The sequence below is a fragment of the Panthera leo genome, chromosome B2 (assembly GCF_018350215.1).
Source record: "Panthera leo isolate Ple1 chromosome B2, P.leo_Ple1_pat1.1, whole genome shotgun sequence".
Lineage (NCBI taxonomy): Eukaryota > Metazoa > Chordata > Mammalia > Carnivora > Felidae > Panthera > Panthera leo.
Window position 1 is genome coordinate 122,668,593 of NC_056683.1, and position 18,250 is coordinate 122,686,842.

The following is an 18,250-nucleotide window of genomic DNA, read 5'->3' on the forward strand; positions in this document are numbered from 1 at the left end:
AGAAAATAAAGAAAAAGAAAAAAAGAAAAAGAAGAAAAAGTCCATTTGGGAATCCTTCACATTTTGTGATACTAAGAAAGAGAATAGCTTTGCCTCCTTAAAATTTCATAAGATGAAAAAATTACACACAGGTATGCAACAACATGCACGATGTCCTATCTAGGTATAATAAAAAAATTCAATGAATACAAAGGAAAGAAGAAAGTGCATGGAGAAAATGAGATACTGAAAATAGGTGTCTCTACTAACCTCATTTGAAATGAGCTCTTTTTATTGTGTCATGCTTGTAGAACATTGAACCAAGGATTGATCTAGCAGCAAATCATGTCAAACATTTAAATAGGGACTATGACAATGTGTAATAGGAAAATCACAGTACTAGTGTTAAAAGAAAATTTCTGATTTATGCTTACATGCCAGAAGTTCGTATTATGAGAGTGACATTTAACTTTGACCTTGGCATGAATCTGACATGTTTGTGTTGTCTAACTCATTTTTATAGCCACTGCGATTCTTATTACCTGGACATTAGGTCTTAAAATCTGAGTGAGACTACTTTATGGGAACTGCTGCTTACTCCATGTTCATCACATGAAGAAGAACTGTTGGGCCATCTCACTATTAGGGATTCTGGCTGGCTTGCTGACAGCCGGATCCCCAGGGGCATAAACAGAATGGATTCTACAGGCACATTTGTCCTTTGTGGCTAACAAGCAACGTGTGAGTGAGCATCGGTATCACGTAAATATGGTGAAATGAAGTTTTTACAAAAATAAACATTTTCTGGGGCGCCTGGGTGGTTCAGGCCGTTAAGTGTCCAACTCTTAGTTTCGACTGAGGTCATAATCTCAGAGTTCATGGGTTCAGGACCCGCATCGGGCTCTGTGCTGGCAGTGCAGAGCCTGCTTGGGATTCCCCTCTCTACCTCTACTCCCTCATGTGTGCACTCTCTCTCTCTCTCTAAAATAAAGAAAAAGAAACATTTTCACTTAATGGTTTTAGTTCTGATGATCATTATTGCAACATCACTATCGATGTCGGCCTTATCATTCCCTCCACTTCATTAACTAGAATTCTTTTGAAGACTACCCTCTCCCAGGGATTAATACATTTAGTATGCAGCATACTTTATGAAGAGCTGCACCTCATCTGCTAGATGAGCTGTGGTATCTCTTAAAAAAGGAAGGAAGGGATGTAATTTCTTCCCTATAATTTCTAATTTTCTGAGAAACTGGTCATCCCTATACATGACAAATGAGTTGTGTTGTGGTGGGTGATGGATTTTGTTTTTGTTTTGACTTCCTTTTTTAAATTATCTTTATAGAATCATGGATTTTTATATTCAGTAATACAGATTTCATTTTGATTGCTCCCCAAAAATGAGATTTGAAGAGTGGTTTGTCTCAATTCCAAGCACCCCGTTCTTTTATTACATCATCATTACATCACCAAACCCCTAATTCTGACTCTCTCCCATAAAATGTCTCATAGTTGATTGAAAAATTCCACAAAAATGGGGAAATCGTCTGTTACTTAGCTAAAATCTGAATATTAACTTTAAGTCTTGTGAAGGTGGAAATAGGAAGAACATGTAAGATGTGGTTCTGTGGCTTTTTTTTTCTTTTTTCCTTAGAGAGAGAGAGAGAATCAGCAGGGGGAGAGGCAGAGAGAGAGGGTGAGAGAGAATCCCAAGTAGGCTCCAGGCCCAGTGCAGAGCCCAACACAGGGCTCAATCTCAGGACTGTGACATCATGACCTGAACTGAAATCAAGAGTCAGACGTTTAACTGACTGAGCCACCCAGGCACCTTGTGGTTCTGTGTTTTATTTTATTTTTTTTTAATTATTTTTTTTAATGTGTATTCATTTTTGAGAGACAGAGAGAGGCAGAGCATGAACGGGGGAGGGTCAGAGAGAGAGGGAGACACAGCATCTGAAACAGGCTCCAGGCTCTGAGCTGTCAGCACAGAGCCCGACGCGGGGCTCGAACTCACGTACCATGAGATCATGACCTGAGCTGAAGTCTGACGCTTAACCCACTGAGCCACCCAGGTGCCCCTGTGGTTCTGTGTTTTAAATCCTAGTTCTAAGTAGTCTAAATATCAATGATTATTCAAAAACTGGGAAAGTGAAACACAGATCATGAAGTAGTTAGTCTTGACCTCAAATACACACATGACCAGAATTGAGAGTCTTTGGGCAATAGATTAGGACAGTTAAGAATAGTTTTACCTTAGAGATCTTAAATTTAAGATGATATGTTTAGATGCCTCCAATTTAGTGATTATCTTACGGTATCTTAAATTTTAATTGCTTACCTTTTATAAAAAAATCAAAATTTCAAAATGCACCTGAAGAAGAGATTTCATTAAAAAAAAAGTCTGATTACTAAGGGGAAGTCACTAATTCAGGCTAATCTGTACAACTGCAGGGGGTCAAGAGAAGAAATATAGGAAGATATAAATTACTGAGAAATTTGATTAGAGTATTTAAAAATGCTTTTTAGGGGCGCCTGGGTGGCTCAGTTGGTTAAGCGGCCAACTTCGGCTCAGGTCATGATCTCGCGGTCCATGAGTTCGAGCCTCGCGTCAGGCTCTGTGCTGACAGCTCAGAGCCTGGAGCCTGTTTCAGATTCTATGTCTCCCTCTCTCTGACCCTCCCCTGTTCATGCTCTGTCTCTCTATCTCAAAAATAAATAAACATTTAAAAAAATGCTTTTTAAAAGTATATCTTTAAAATATGCAAAATGTGTTATCAGTCTTCTTTCTCACATATAATTATTATTATATTAGACTAGTTAACTCTTGCTTTTCTTTGAAAACCCTTTTAATCCTATTGTGCCATAAAAAATCAACTTTAGGTCAGCCTATGATTATGAGCATAATTTATGATTGAGTACAATCCAGTGAGTTTTAATTGCCTTTTAGTTATAAAGGACATACAATTTGGAGAGTGTATCACAGTACTTTAGAAACCTAAAATTTCATTCTTGAAGTGGCTAAAAATTCATTGTCAAGTCACATTTTAAGTCTGTGTATGTTCTGCACTTTCCAAAATTTAAAATTCAGCTTCATATGCTTTCAAATGCCTGTTCAACATATACTGTGAATGAGTTCTTGGGAAAAAAAATTAAAGTATGTTTTCTGTAGAAAGTTATATTAATTATAGTTCCTCAAAGCTCCATTCTTTTTTTCCCTCAGTTTTATTGTAATATACAATTGACATATGATATCGTGTAAGTTTAAGATGTAAAATGTGTTCCTTTGATACACTTAAATATTGTAAAATGGCTACTATCATAGTGTTAGCTAACACTTCATTCATATCACATAATTATTTCTTTTTTGTGATGAGATCTATTCTCTCAGCAGAGTGCTGATCATTTTAATCTATGTTTAACTTAAAGATGAGAATTTAGAAGAGGTACATTTTCAAACCACTATGTTATTGTTCTATCAACACATGCAAATTAGTGTCAATTCCTGTAATGATCTGGAGGCTTCGATGAAACTTCTCCTTAAGTTTAAGAATACAGCAGTACAAATTATTTTTAGATCACTAGTATGTAAAGAATTTTAGCTAGTGTAGAGTTAGAAAATCAACCTTAGATACAAATTTGTTTATAATAATAATTTCTGAAAAGTACAAGTTGCAATGCATTTTCTCTGATTTCATTTACCAACTGAAAAATCATTTCAAATAAAGCTTTGTGCGTTGAATACCAGTGCAATTCAGTAGCAAAAGCATTTTATCATTCTTTTAGTCTGGGCTCTTTCAAAAATTACTTAATACTCAAACTTTATTTGCCATCAAGGATTTCCCAGAACATTACACATGGCTATTTTATAAGCCCTTCCCTTGAATGTAAAAAAGTGCAGGACTCATTTTTCTTGAAGGAAAACTGAAGAAAAAACCTTCTCCAGTTAAAAATCTTAAAGTGAAAGAATCTTCTGCAATTCATGGATTCACTAAGAATTTTTTCCGTCTGTGAAAAATATGGCGTATTTCTAGGTCTGTAGTAATGACTCCTACAAGAGTTGGAAAGATTCCCTGAAAGAGAATGGTTAGACACTAGGAGAGAGCAAAATCTCATCACCATTCTAATATGGTATTCCAGTATGTAAAACCTTAAAAAATGCTACGAAAGCCAGAACCAAGAAAATCACACAGAACTTATTCACTAAGATGCCGTAATTCTTCAAATTCCAAAGAAGATGAGATGATGTCCACAGATAAGAGAGACAGAAGCACATCCTGTCAACGGCTATAATCCAGAGATGGTCTCTGAGGAGACTGGTCATTGCCAAGACTGCCATCTGCTTGGCCTGCTGGTCTGGGGGCTTAGGGAGGCTCCACCTCCAACACCACTGAAATCACAGCGCTTGAAGGTGTAGAGGGGAATCAGAAATAGAAACTGTCGGAAATCTTTTCTTCCTCTTCTCCTTCTTCTTCCTTCTCTATATCTAAAATAGGAAATGTTTCTAATGCTCCAAACACTACCTTATTTAGGAGTTGAAGCTGACTGCAGAGCCCATATTTTCAATTTTAGTTTGTGCTGGAACAATAAATATTAACCAGGTGGTTTTTAGAAACAGGTAAAATAAACTAAAAACCAAATTACATCCCAATTATCAGGATTCGGCACAATAGTAGGAAACACTAAGCAAGGAGATATAGTAATTTTTTTTCAGAAAGACAGATAAGATAAAAGCAAAGGGTCTATCTATCAATGATTCTTTTTCTTTGTACCAAGTTGGGTCCAGTTTCTTGATTTCCATGTAAAATTATCAAGCTGCAATTACCAACTTTCCGGAGCTCAAAGGAAGATTCAAACTGGTGCCCAGCTGCCAGGAGAAGGACCGCATAATTAATTCCTGACTGTAGTGATGGCTCAGATTCAAATGCCTTTTTGAACCTATTAAAAAAAAAAACAACAAATGTACAAGTTTACTTTCTCAATCAAGAATCTCTGGGTGTGCAATAGCTTCTGTTTGCATAACTTCAATGCCTGAGCAAGCAAAAATATTCCACTGGCCTTCACCCCAGAATCTAGTGTGCTGTTAGGATTTCATGCATGAGTATCTGCCTTTCCTAACCCTTAGCTCCACTGCATTCCCCTACTTAGCTCACCCTTATCATAGTAGCCTCTGTCTTTTAAAAGATCCTCTTTTCAACAATCTACCAGAAATGTGAGTGTGTGTGTGTGTGTGTGTGTATGTGTGTACACATGTGTAAGCAGTGGTAATTAAAAAATAAGAACCCCGTACCTATTTTTTTAAAGTAGTTTTTAAAAAGCGTTCAAAATACACAAAGCAATGAGGGGATCATCTAGGGAACACACTGAAACAATCAGTTTCACATGAGTGATACAGAAACAAAATAAAGAACGTCAATTGCACTAAGAAATTAAGAAAAACAGAGATTGTGCCTGTGCATACTAATTTTGGCTCAAGAGAATAAGAACCCTTTTCTGAATATGCATGACACTAAATATCACCCTTGGAAAAACATTTCAACATCTGAAAAGACTTCAGTGTTTGCACATCCACTGTATTTTCAAGGTAATGCTTCTTACATTTGGTCCAAGGGTTTCCTCACGTACATCATTTAACAGGCAACAATATTCAACATTATTACACTTGGGCGCATGAAGAAAAAGAAAATGAAAACAAACACCCTAGTGACCATTAGAAACTGCTTTAGACAAATCTGAAAAATGAAATCTTTACTTTTAATCAAATTGAGGAAATTTGAGGACTACATACTGAATAAACGACCATTGGGTGATATTAAAAAAAAAGCTATGTAGAAAAAATACATTACAATTCTAAGATAAAGGCATTCCCATTTAAATCATTAACTATCTTTTAACAAAAAGACAGGAATAGCAAAAGTGGTGGTGGGCACAATAGGGTGCATTATAGCATATTCTTGGCTTTTATACATGCTTAAAATTTCCCATAACTTAAAATCATAAGTTAAACTTCAAAAGGAAAGAGAAAGTACATTTTTCTGGATATTGAGGATCATGTGCCCTTTTAAAGGGTCTTACTTTTTAAGTAGAACAAGTATCTCTGAACAAAAATCAAGTAAGTATTAATCTTAACTAGCTGGCTCAAGGAGTGATAGAAGTGGAATATCCAACTGTATCACTGTTGGTGATCAAAAAACACCATCCATCAAAAGAAATTCAAAATGGATGAAAGACCGAAATGTGAGATAGGAAACCGTCAAACTCCTACAGGAGAAAACAGGCAGCAACCCCTCTGACCTCACCCACAGCAACTTCTTACTTGACATATCTCTGGAGACAAGGGAAACAAAAGCAAAAATGAACTACTGCCCCTCATCAAGATAAAAAGCTTCTGCACAGCAAAGTAAACAATCCACAAAACTAAAAGTCAACTGAAGGAATGGGAGAAGATATTTGAATATGATATATCAGATAAAGGGTTAGTACCTAAAATCTAAAAAGAAGTTATCAAACTCAGTACCCAAAAAACAAATAATCCATTGAAGAAATGGGCAGAAAACATGAATAGACACATTTTCAAAGAAGACATCCAAATGGCTAACAGACACATGAAAAGATACTCAACATCACCGTATTATCGGAGAAATACAATTCTCACTGTATTGTATTATCAGAGAAATACAATTCAAAATCACAATGAGATACCACCTCAACACTTGTCAGAATAGCTAAAATTAACAACTCAGGAAACAACAGATGTTGGCAAGGATGCGGAGTAGGGGGACCCTTTTGTCTGCTGGTGGGAATGCAAACTGGTGCAGACACTCTAGAAAATGACATGGAGCTTCCTCAAAAAATTAAAAATAGAACTACCCTACAACCCAGCAATTGCACTACAAGGTATTTGTCCAAAAGATACAAAAATGCTGATTCAAAGGGGCATATTCACTCCAATGTTTATAGCTGTGCTATCAACAATAGCCAAATTATGGAAATAGCCCAAATGTCCATCACCTGATGAAAAGTGTGTGTGTGTGTGTGTATACACCACACAATGGGTGTGATACACACACACACACAACTCAGTATTACTTGACAATGAAAAAAAAAATTAAATCTTGCCATTTGCAAAAATGTGGATGGAACTGGAGTGCATTATGTTAAGTGAAATAAGTCAGAGAAAGACAAATATGATTTCACTCACTGTGGAATTTAAGAAACAAAACAGATGAACATAAGGGAAGGGAAGGAAAAATAAGATAAAAACAGAGAGGGAGACAAACCATAAGAGACTCTTAAATACAGAGAAAAAACTAAGGGTTGCTGGAGGGGAGATGGGTACAGGGATGGGCTAAATGGGTGATGGGTTATTAAGAAGGGCACTTGTTGGGATGAGCACTGAGGAGCACTGGGTGTCATATGTAAGAGATGAATCCCTGCGGTCTACTCCTGAAACTAACACTACACTGTATGTTAACTAACTTGAGTTTAACAACTAACTAACTAACTAACTAACTAACTAATTCATCAACATATAATCTGTTTTGGCAGAAGACACAATTATGTAGTATAAACATAGCTTTTTAAAAAATAAAACAAATTTTATTGATAAGTGGTTAAAAAAAAATAAACATTTGTATCTCTCCAGAAGTATAGGTGTTTCCCAATCCTAAAATGAAAAAGCATGCACCCAGAGTGCTGATGTTTAAAGCTAGTCATATAAAGAAAATACATGATTTTTAAGTCTTAGACTCATGTAAGTCTCAAAGGTTTCTGTGTTTTTTTGGAGGTAATAGAAGGTCCCAATAAAAAGAGTATAGGAGAAGAAACAAGTATACTTTCTTTTCTCCTGATTCATATCAAGACATGCAATATTTTCAACAGACAAATCCTTTCACTTCCCCTGAAACCAAAGAGCATGGAATTTCTCTTAAAGATATTAAAGGAAAAATGTAAAAGGCAAGACATGTCCAAATTAATCAGTAAAAATTGACTAAAGGTTTCCTGTGTGCCAAAACCAGCCAAAATGAAAAGTCTGGCTTACATCTGTTTTTCTGTTGCCATGAACAATATATATTTTTATGTTTTTAACCAAAATATACATGCCAATAAAATTAATAATGTATATTTTTCTAGGATTCATAGCATTCCATAACAATGAGTTCAGTATTTAGGAGAGTCAACATTTTCTGAATTCTCCTGGAGATTAAGATAACATGTACATGTTATTACAAAAGACATAAAATCTTGTCATATGTTATTAATATACCACCCACAGGAATTAAGAATTCTCACACACTGTGAAAGTAAATTACTACAGTATTTCTTGGCAGAAATTTCCCAATATATATCACAATCGTAAAATTAAAAAAAATGCATATCTGTTCACACAATTGCACATCTATAAATTTATACTAAGGAAAAGCATCAAATATGTAATCAGAAATTCAGATACAAGGATATTTGTTATAAAATAAAAAAGTACTCTAAATTTCCAACAATATTATAAGGTATAATATGGAATATATTCCAAATGTTTGAAAGCTATATAGCCATTTCAATCATAGAAGAATATTCAATGTCTAGGGAAAAACTTTAGCTTCAAAGCAGATGCAGTAGCCCATTTAGAAGCTATCACTTCTGCTACAGCAACTGTGGGGGGAAAAGGATACATATCAAAAAATATTTTTCACAGATACCAGAGATCTATGGAAGCAATGACAATTAAAACCAGCACTGAAATAAAACTCCAGAGAGAGAAATGCCCTCCCAAGGGAGCTGAACTGCCTTGTCTTCTACAAGGGTGTTTGCTCATTTGGACCATAAGATGGGACTTGGGCTTGGCATAGGCATAGAAACTCTATCTGTCTGAAGCTCTACCAGGGAAAAGAGAAAAGAGTGGATTTCCTGATGGTTGCATGGGTTGGCATAAACAAATGAAACTTGGAGGAGCCCCAAACATGCAGCCAGTTTTCTCCACAGGACATCTGTTGAATGCTGGGTTGGACGGAGGGCTGGGAGATGAGGTAGGGCTTGGAGGGCAGAACGAAATCCCCTGAAGTCTGGCAGTACTTTGACATGAAGCGCCACCAGCAAGAGGAGCCTGCCACAGATACCAACAGTCTCAGGGCACCTGGGTGGCTCAGACGGTTAAGCTCAGGTCACGATCTCAGTTTTGTGGGTTTGAACCCTGCCTCTTCGGGCGCTGCCCTGGCATTGTGGAGACTGCCTGGGCTTCTCTCACTCTCTCCCTCTCCCTCTCTGCCCCTCCCCAACTCGCATTGTTTGTCTCTCTCAAAATAAATAAACTTTAAAAAAAATACATGATAGTCTCCTCCTTAAAAAAAAAATTACCAAATTTAAGAGCTGTATGATGTGGAAGAATAAAGAGTGAAACTCAAAACTTCACAGGGCAGATATGAAATCTTCCACAGTACTTAGGGATACAGAGCTAGAGACCTGCTTGTGTCTCAATCAAAAGCTGGGGGGCGGGGCACAGCCAAGAAGCAGAGACACTATCAAGAGAGACTGGGTCAACTAAAACTGAAACCGAGACGAACTCATTACATTTTTTGAAGTAATCAGTTTCTTCTTCTATCTGGCTAACAGAGGAAAGCAAGAACTTTCTGTGAGAGAAAATAAAATCATCTTCAATCTTAGTAATTCTGAAATACAAAACGTATAAGGTACAATAACTATGAGACAAGCAAAAAGCTAGGAAAATGTGACCAATAAACAAGAGAGCAAAAACAGACAAGAGGAGCTGACTCAGAGATAATTCAAATAATTCAGATAATTCAAACAAGGAGTTTGAAATAATTATTACAAATATAAGAAAATCAATAAAAAGATGGACAAATGGATGAAGAAGAAAAACAATTTCAACAGAGTTGGAATCTTAAAAAAAAAAAAAAAGAAGAATCTAGAACGAAGATATACAATACCTGAAAATAGGAATTCTTTGTACAGGTTTAATAGCAGACTAGACAGAGCAAAAGACAGATTTGGTGACATGAAGAACAGGTCAACATAAAGTATCGAAATGGAAGCAGAGAGAGAAAAAAGAAGGGGAAAACACAACAAAGCATGAGACATATGGAACATAGTTAAATGGTCTAACATATGTATCACTGTAATTCCAGAAAGAAGAGAGAATACAAAACACAAGAAATATTTGAATACATAATGGCCAAAAATATTCCAAAACTGTTGAAAACATTAACCCACAGATTCAGGAAATTCAGCAAACTTCAAACAGGATAAAATAAAATAATCACAGTCTAAATGCTGAAACCAAAGACACAGAAAAATCTTAAAATCAGCCAGAGAGGAAAAGACACATTACCTTAAAGGAACAATAAAATTGATCGCTGACTTTGCAATACAAACTACGGAAGCCAAAAATAATGCAATGACATTCTTAGATTGACACAAGAAAAAAAAGAAAAGATGCAAGAAAGATGTTTCCAAACAAGCAAAACCTGGAAGGATTAATTGCCAGCAGGTCCACACTACAAACAATACTAAAAGTACTTGTTTAGACTATAGAAAAGTAATTCCAGATGAAACACTGAACTGTAGGAACAAAGATAACAGAAAGGGTAAATAGGCGACTGTATATAAAATATGTTAACACTTTAAAAACTGTTGAATATTTAAACTCCCCTAAGTTTCTTTCCTTGCTCAGGATGTGGTAAAGTGTAAATTTAAGGTAGACTAGAAAAGTCAAGGATGTAGATGGCAATCCCTAGGAAACTACTAAAATAATATTATAAAAAGTATTAGTAAAGAGCTAATAGAGGATAAAATATAATACCAAATTAATAGAAAGTAAGGAGGGTATGGAAGACTAAAAGAACAAACAAAAATGAAAGAGAAAATAAATACCAAGATGGTAACATAGCTGCAAATACCAGTTATCACAGTAAATAAAAATGACCTGAATACTACAAATAAGAGATCTGTCAAGTTAGATTGCATAACAATAAGAAAGCAAGAAAGGAGGGAGGGAGGGAGGGAGGAAGGGAGGAAGAGAGGAAGGAAGGATAGAAGGGAGGAAGGAAGGGAGGAGGGAGAGAGGAAGGAAGGAAGGAAGGAAGGAAGGAAGGAAGGAAGGAAGAGAAAGAAAGAAAGAAAGAAAGAAAGAAAGAAAGAAAGAAAGAAGATAGATGGATGGATGGATGGGGTGCCTGAGTGGCTCGGTGGGTTGAGTGTCCAACTTCAGCTCAGGTCATGATCTCATGGTTCGTGGGTTTGAGCCCCGTGTCAGGCTCTGTGCTGCCAGCTCAGAGACTGGAGCCTGCTTTGGATTCTGTGTCTCCCTCTCTCTCTGCCCCTCCCCCACTTGCACTGTCTCTGTTTCTCTCTCTAAAATAAACATTAAAAAAAAATTTAAAAAGAAAGAAAGAAAGAAAGAAAGGAAGAATTATATTACATACATTTAAGAGACACACTTTAAATATAAGGACACAGTTAAGCTGAAAGTCAAATGATGCATAAAGATATATCACTCAAATATTAACCCAATGAAATCTGTTGTGATTATTTATTAGTATCAGATAAAACTGAATTTAAAGCAAAATTTATTACATGATGTAAAGAGGGATGTTACATAATGATAAAAGAGTAAATTCAACAGAAAAATGTATAATCCCAAACATACCTATTAACATGGCTTCAAAATGCATAAAGCAAAACTGGGCAAAACTAAAAATCAGACAAATCTACATCCATAGCTGGAGATTTTAAAACCCTTCTCTCAGTGATCAAATAAGCAGACAAAAAATATCAATGAGGATATGGAAGACTTGAATAACAAGATTAACTAAGTTAATCTAAATGGCTTATGTAGAACACTACACCCAACAACAGTGGACCATATCCTGGACCATAAGGCACTTCTCAACAAATTTCAAAGAACTGAAATAATGCAGAGTGTGTTCTCTCACCACAATAGAATTAAACTCGTGAGCAAGAAAGAAAGATACGTTTGGGTATTGGGCAACCTTCTTCTGAGTAACCTAGGGGCCAAAGAGAAATCATGCTGAAAATGAAAAGATATTTTGAGCTGAACAGTATTGAAAGTTCAATATATCAAAATTTCTGGGAGGCAGAATAATTTATGCCTTTAAATGCATATGTTGGAAAAAGAGCAAGGTTGAGAAATCAATGCTGTAAGCTTCCATCTAGAAAAATAACAGCATATTATTCCCAAACAAAGTAGAAGGAAGGAGCAGAAATTAATGAAATAACAAGTGCAATAAAGAAAATCAACAGTGCCAAAAGTTCGTTCTATGAGAAGATTAATAAAATTGATCAACTCCAAGGCAGACTGTTCATCAGACAACAAGAGAGAGAGAATACAAATTACTGTTATGCTACACTATCAGGATCAAAAAGGAGGACGTCAGTATAGATCCTATGAGCATTAAGAAGAAAGCAAAAGGATATTAGGAACAACTTTATGCCAATAAATGTGGCAACCTAGGTGAAATGGAAAATTTTCTTGAAAACCACTAAGTAATATGACTTAAGAAAAAAATGTAATCTGTGTATAGTTCTGTATCTATTACAGAATTTATAATAATCTGAAATTACTTTTCTTTTATCACCTATCTTCCTCAGCAGAGTGCACGCTCCATAAGAGCAGGGACCTCATCATCAGTCTTGTTGGCCACTGAATCTCCAATCCCTGAATCAATGGGATGCCTAACACATTGCAGGTGAATATGAAATGCTTGCTGAATGAAGAAAATCAGCATCCACTCCTTACCACGAACCAGGCTGAGACAAGTGATGAATATAGCAGTTCACAGGAGATTCAAATAATCTCACTTTCTCAAGTAGTCTAAACCCTAATTTTGATAAAAGGCATATGACCAGAAAGCTATATCCTTAGACCACATTAAATTAGTGGATTGCATATCACTTACACCACATTACATTTTAATGTTGTTGGAATTCACTATTAAATAAAAATATTGAGGATATTGTTTACATAGCTTTCACTATGGCCTACTGAGAGTCTTATGTGAGAAATTATTTATTGCTAGGGATAGCACAGTTTCTTCTGAAGAAGTAGCATATGATTCTTTTTCCATGCTGCTACTAAAATGCCTATTGGCTTGGAGGTCAGTTATACCAAGCACATTGATCCTGATTACTGGCATATTTGATTTTCTAGTTCCTTGGTGCTAATTTTCTAAACACATTTTATCATGTCATTGTTTTTTTAAGACTCAAACTTGATAAATTAATGTTAAGATATAAATGCTAAAATAACATTAAAATAGAAATGTTAACATATAGATGTTAAAAGAATGAAACTATCCATTTTAGCTGCAGGTGATGTATCAGTTGTTTTAGGGTAAGTGTGTCACGGTACCAAACAACTGCAAATCCCAGCAGCTGGCAATGCCTATTCATGCCACATTTCTACGTTGGTTGGCTCAGCTTTCCTCCACATTGTTCTCTTTCTGGGACTCAACCTGGAGGAGTAGTTTTCTCCAGAAAATGACCAAGGAAAAATACACATGGCACAATCACAATGGGGCTTTTAAAGCTTCTGCTGATAATGAGCATCGACCAAGAAATACACCCAAACCTGGTGTCACAGGTGGGATGTGTCACCTTCCTAAGAAGAGGGATAGTGTATTTCTAACAAAAATAAAACACAAATTATATTCTCCACTAAGGAAAGCTGTGATTAATACCAAATAGTAACAATACAAAACAGAAACAATAATGATAGCTGCCTCTCATTACTAAGCAACTACTAGGAATAGGCATTGCACTAGACACTTCAAGCATAATATTCCTAATTATGAAAACTCTTTAAGGTAGAGTGGATTATCTCAAGTTTACTGATCAGGACACTGAAGCATGGAAATATTAAGTCATGCACATTAGAAGTGGGAGAGTGGGAACTTCACCCAATTCTGCTCGATTCCAAACATGAGCCCTCTTTTCTGTATCATCCTGCCTACCCTTTGGTGTGCGTTAAAAACAATTTTTTTTAGTCCTTTTTCATTACTTTCTGGTTTTTTTTTGTTTTGTTTTTTAGTAAAAGGGAGTTGGGTTAAACAGGAAAACTTATGAGAAATAAAAGCAGGAATAATTGCTTATATTATTAAGAATGAAGTTTGTATTCTATACACAACAGAAACAGGTATTGCTATACTCCTCGAAAGAATGGTGTTTGTCACAAGATATATTTGATCAATATTATTAGACTAGAGGCTAATATTTTTAAAAGAACTCATATGGCAATACTGAATGTGCCCATAAAAATGCACCAAAGAAGAAGTTTCATGTTATGGAAAACATCATCGTTTAACTAGCAAGAGGATAAATGAACATGAACAATGTTAGTCCTTACACAAAGAAATCTATAAGCAATGACTGGTAGCGTAAAACTATCTCTAAAGATAGAGAAATAAAATGGATAGAGGTGAGTAAGCTAATTAAAGAAGACTTTATGAAAGAAAGAAATCTTAATGATGAAACCAGATATTCACATCTTAAGAGAATTCTGGTGACTACATTCGAGTAACTGTATGAAGTTACATCCACTATTGTTGACTTTTTTCTATTTTAGTACTGAAATATTTATTGGAAAAAAGTAAATAATTTGCATTCTTCATTATTATATTGAAAAGATGCAAACTTCTTAGTCAAGCTTCCAAAGCAATAGATTTTTGTTCAAGGCTGCTTTATTATTAGCAATTTTATTTGTCACCTGATTGCAAGCTCGTTCTGAAAGAGGCAAGTACTTGATTATAAAGTGAGTGATGAAGTCTTTATATAACAAAGACAGTTCATTTTTTTTGCCTCTGCACTGAGATGTTCAACAAAGTCAAGAATAAAGGAAATATTCTTGAATTCATTATTCTAGCTAAAGAGAATCTACTTTCCATCAAAGAAGAAATTGAGCTCAAGTCAAGTTCTTTCTATTTAGCTGTCATTTTTCCTTCCTTGTGATATAACTGCTGTGATTCTTTCTGTGAGACACACAAGTAATTAAATTAGAATTCATGGTGCTTTGCATCTCTAGGGATATTTCTTAAATTATCACTGATAAAATAATTCACAGACAAAGCAGGACAGCAGCAGAAGAAAACTAGTGCCAAATCACTGTGCCAATTTGATCTGTAGAGCGGGGGAAACCCTCTCTTCATCTCAAACTACTTATTTGTATATAATCCTTTTTATAACAGGAAAGTTAGAAAAAAATAAATAACCCACAATTCTAACCATCTTCTTCCAGTCCTTTTACTACTCTCATACTTTTTTCCCAAAAAAAAAAAAAAAAAAAAAAAAAAACCCAGAGAGAGAGAGAGAGAGACAGACAGACAGAGACAGAGAGAGAATCATGTTAATTTTACACTGTTTTTTAAATTTTGATTGGATAGCATAATACATGTTAGTATCAAATATTTTTTTAAAAAACCACCATTTTCTTCTGGGTATATACCAAAAGGAATTGAAAGCAAGGGAGTCAGATATTTGTACACCAATGTTCATAGCAGCATTATTCACAACAGCCAAAAATGTGGAAACAACACAGAAGTCATCGACAGATGAATGGTTAAACATCAAATGGTATATACATAAAATAGAGTATTATTCAGCCTTAAAAAAGGAAATTGTGACATGTTACAACATGGATGGACCACTGAGAATGTTACGTTAAGTGAAATAAGCCAGTTGCAAAAAAGATAACTACCATATGATTCCACCTATAGGAAATACCTGCTCAAATTAATAGAGATAGAACATAAAATGGTGGTTATCAGGGGCTGGGAGGAGAGGAAAATGGGAAGTTGTCTAATGGGTACAGGGCTTGAGTTTTGTAAGATGAGAAGAGTCGTGGATGGATAGTGATGATAGTTGCACAACAGTGTGATTGTAATTTATGCCACTGAACTGTACACTTAAAAATGGTTAAAATGGTAAGTTTTATGTTACGTATATTTTTACCACTGAACTCCATCCCCACAATTTTGAATGAATGATATTCCATCATATGGGGAGGTTATCCTTTGCTTAACATTTTCCCTACTGTTGGACATTTAGGTTCCTTCCAATTTTTTGTTGCCATAAAATTCAGTGTAGTGAACATTGTTGTAAACACATCTTTATTTCCATATCTGCTGTTTCTTTAGGATTAAGAAAAGGACATAACTGGATTAAGGAACATGAACTATTTCAAGGCTCTTGATACATAATGCCAAACTGCTTTCCAGAAAGGTCTTACCAATTCACTTTCTTAAGAGGAGTGTAGGAGAGAGACCTTCCCATTGCATTCATGCCAAAATAAAGTATTCTCACCTCTTTTCATCTTTGCCAATGGGTAAAAAGAAACCATAGTTTAGGATTGTAATGGGTACTTATTTGATTGCTCTTGAGAATGAACAGTTTTCATATGTTTATGGCCAATCTAAACTTATCCTTCCAATAACTGCCAATTCTCTCAAATTAAAATGTAAAACCCATATCCTAAGAAGGTCGGGAAGATGGGAAGAGATACGTTGGGAAAGCTCTGAAGGGCAGGTTAGGGTGGGGTCAGGGATTTGAACTTAACCTTTGAGGATGTGAAGAACAGTAAAGATTTAGGAGGAAGGGAATGATGGCAAAATATGGGGAAAACCTAAATCTCTAATAAGAAGAACATAAGCATATTATCAATTGTGGTTTTCTATTCAATAAAGTGGATTCACAAAGCAGAATCTCTAGGGGCAAAGAACTCCATCCACATTGTTGAAAAACTCCCCAAATGATTATGATGTTCAGCCAGGCTTGGAAACAATTACTTAAATTCACTAAGTGAAATCACCCCTACTCTTCCATATTCTCCCTCCTTTAGAGCAAAATGCCTGGAAAACATCTAGTTTTCTCACTCTTCCCTCTGAGTTACATAAAGCAAGCCATAGTTGCCCTCCTTAGGTGCTCAATACTCATCAGCTGCCAATTAGGAAACCCCACAGTGACATACTGAGTATTACCACTCTTGGATTCTGACTTGGTCAGGCCATAACACAGGTTCATGCAATCTATCGTTTGCTGAGAGTGGCATTAAACCAAGGTCAAGGCATGCAACCAATTTATGAGGCTGCTTGTTTACAAAGCAACTGTGGGCACACCGCGCATTTTATCCAGGTCTCCAAGGCATCCTGGAACTGTTGGTCCCTCGGGAGCCAACTACATCTGGATATCAGTGAGCTGAGTGTCATGCTGAGTTACTACAAACTTTTCAGGCTCTGTGTTCTAAAAATAAAAATCATCTAAAATTTGGAAACTCACCTAATATACACAATAAAGGACTGAACAAAAATGATGTCAGTGGAATGGTGGTAAGATAAAACTCTGGGGGGTATAGACGATAGTGGAAATAGAGATAACACACAGAAAGATATCTTGAAGCCAAGGAAAAGGAAAAAGGGCGAATCTGGAAAACGGAAAATAGGCATTAGTCTTTATTTGTGTGTTGACTGGTTGTTACATAACTCTCCCAAAGTAAAGCCAACCCCATTAATAATGTAAAAACTAAGTAGTTATTAGGCACACATTACTGTTTGAATAGCACTGCCACTGACGTAAAAGAAAATTAGTTGATAAGGTAAGGCTGTCTGTTCTTTCACAAGTTACTATGGAGAAATGAACACATTAATGCTAAAAACAGGCTTAATGATTTTAATTTCCTGGGTATGGATCTTTTTTTGGCTTTACAAGAGGAAAGACATGATTACACTAATACGGTATGGGCACCTGATTTCCTTTCGAAGTTGTGAAATGACTTCATATTTCCCCTTAAGAATGAGAATACCATCATGTCTAAAACCAAATACGATTTCAAACAAGCATTGTCTACTCCTATTCCGCGTGACCCCACAATGGCTGTGGTGCGTGACATTCAAATAAAGCCCCTGTAAAAGGTATACAGACTCTGTAACTTTTCCCTCATCAGCTAAATGTTCAGCTAGATCCACAAAGAAGAGAAAGAAAACTTTCAGGGATATTTCAGGAAAAGGGAAATTTAATCTAGTTTGTGTTCATGTCAGTATATGAAGAAACACAAAATATCGTCACATATTATATACTAAAGATAGAACACAAAATGCCTACTACATTCCAGGACTTTAACATATGTTGCTTCACTCAATTCTCACCAGAGTATTTATTCCTCCTAAAATGATAAGTCTAAGCCAGTTGTAGTTGTAACAATCCCATCCTCCTTGCCAGTGACTTGGGTTGACGATGAAATACCAGAAGCATAAAG

At 35.8% G+C, this 18,250-nt stretch overlaps 1 protein-coding gene across 4 annotated transcripts in view; it reads right to left on the reverse strand.

Moving 5' to 3' along the window:
* MAP3K5 (mitogen-activated protein kinase kinase kinase 5) overlaps window positions 1-18,250 on the reverse strand; it is a 204,324-nt gene that overhangs the window by 89,373 nt on the left and 96,701 nt on the right. For all 4 annotated transcript variants that reach the window (XM_042939914.1, XM_042939913.1, XM_042939915.1 and 1 more), the window contains exon 8: window positions 4,802-4,914. In XM_042939914.1, the coding sequence (XP_042795848.1) occupies window positions 4,802-4,914 (113 nt within the window). The remainder of the gene's footprint in view (window positions 1-4,801; window positions 4,915-18,250) is intronic.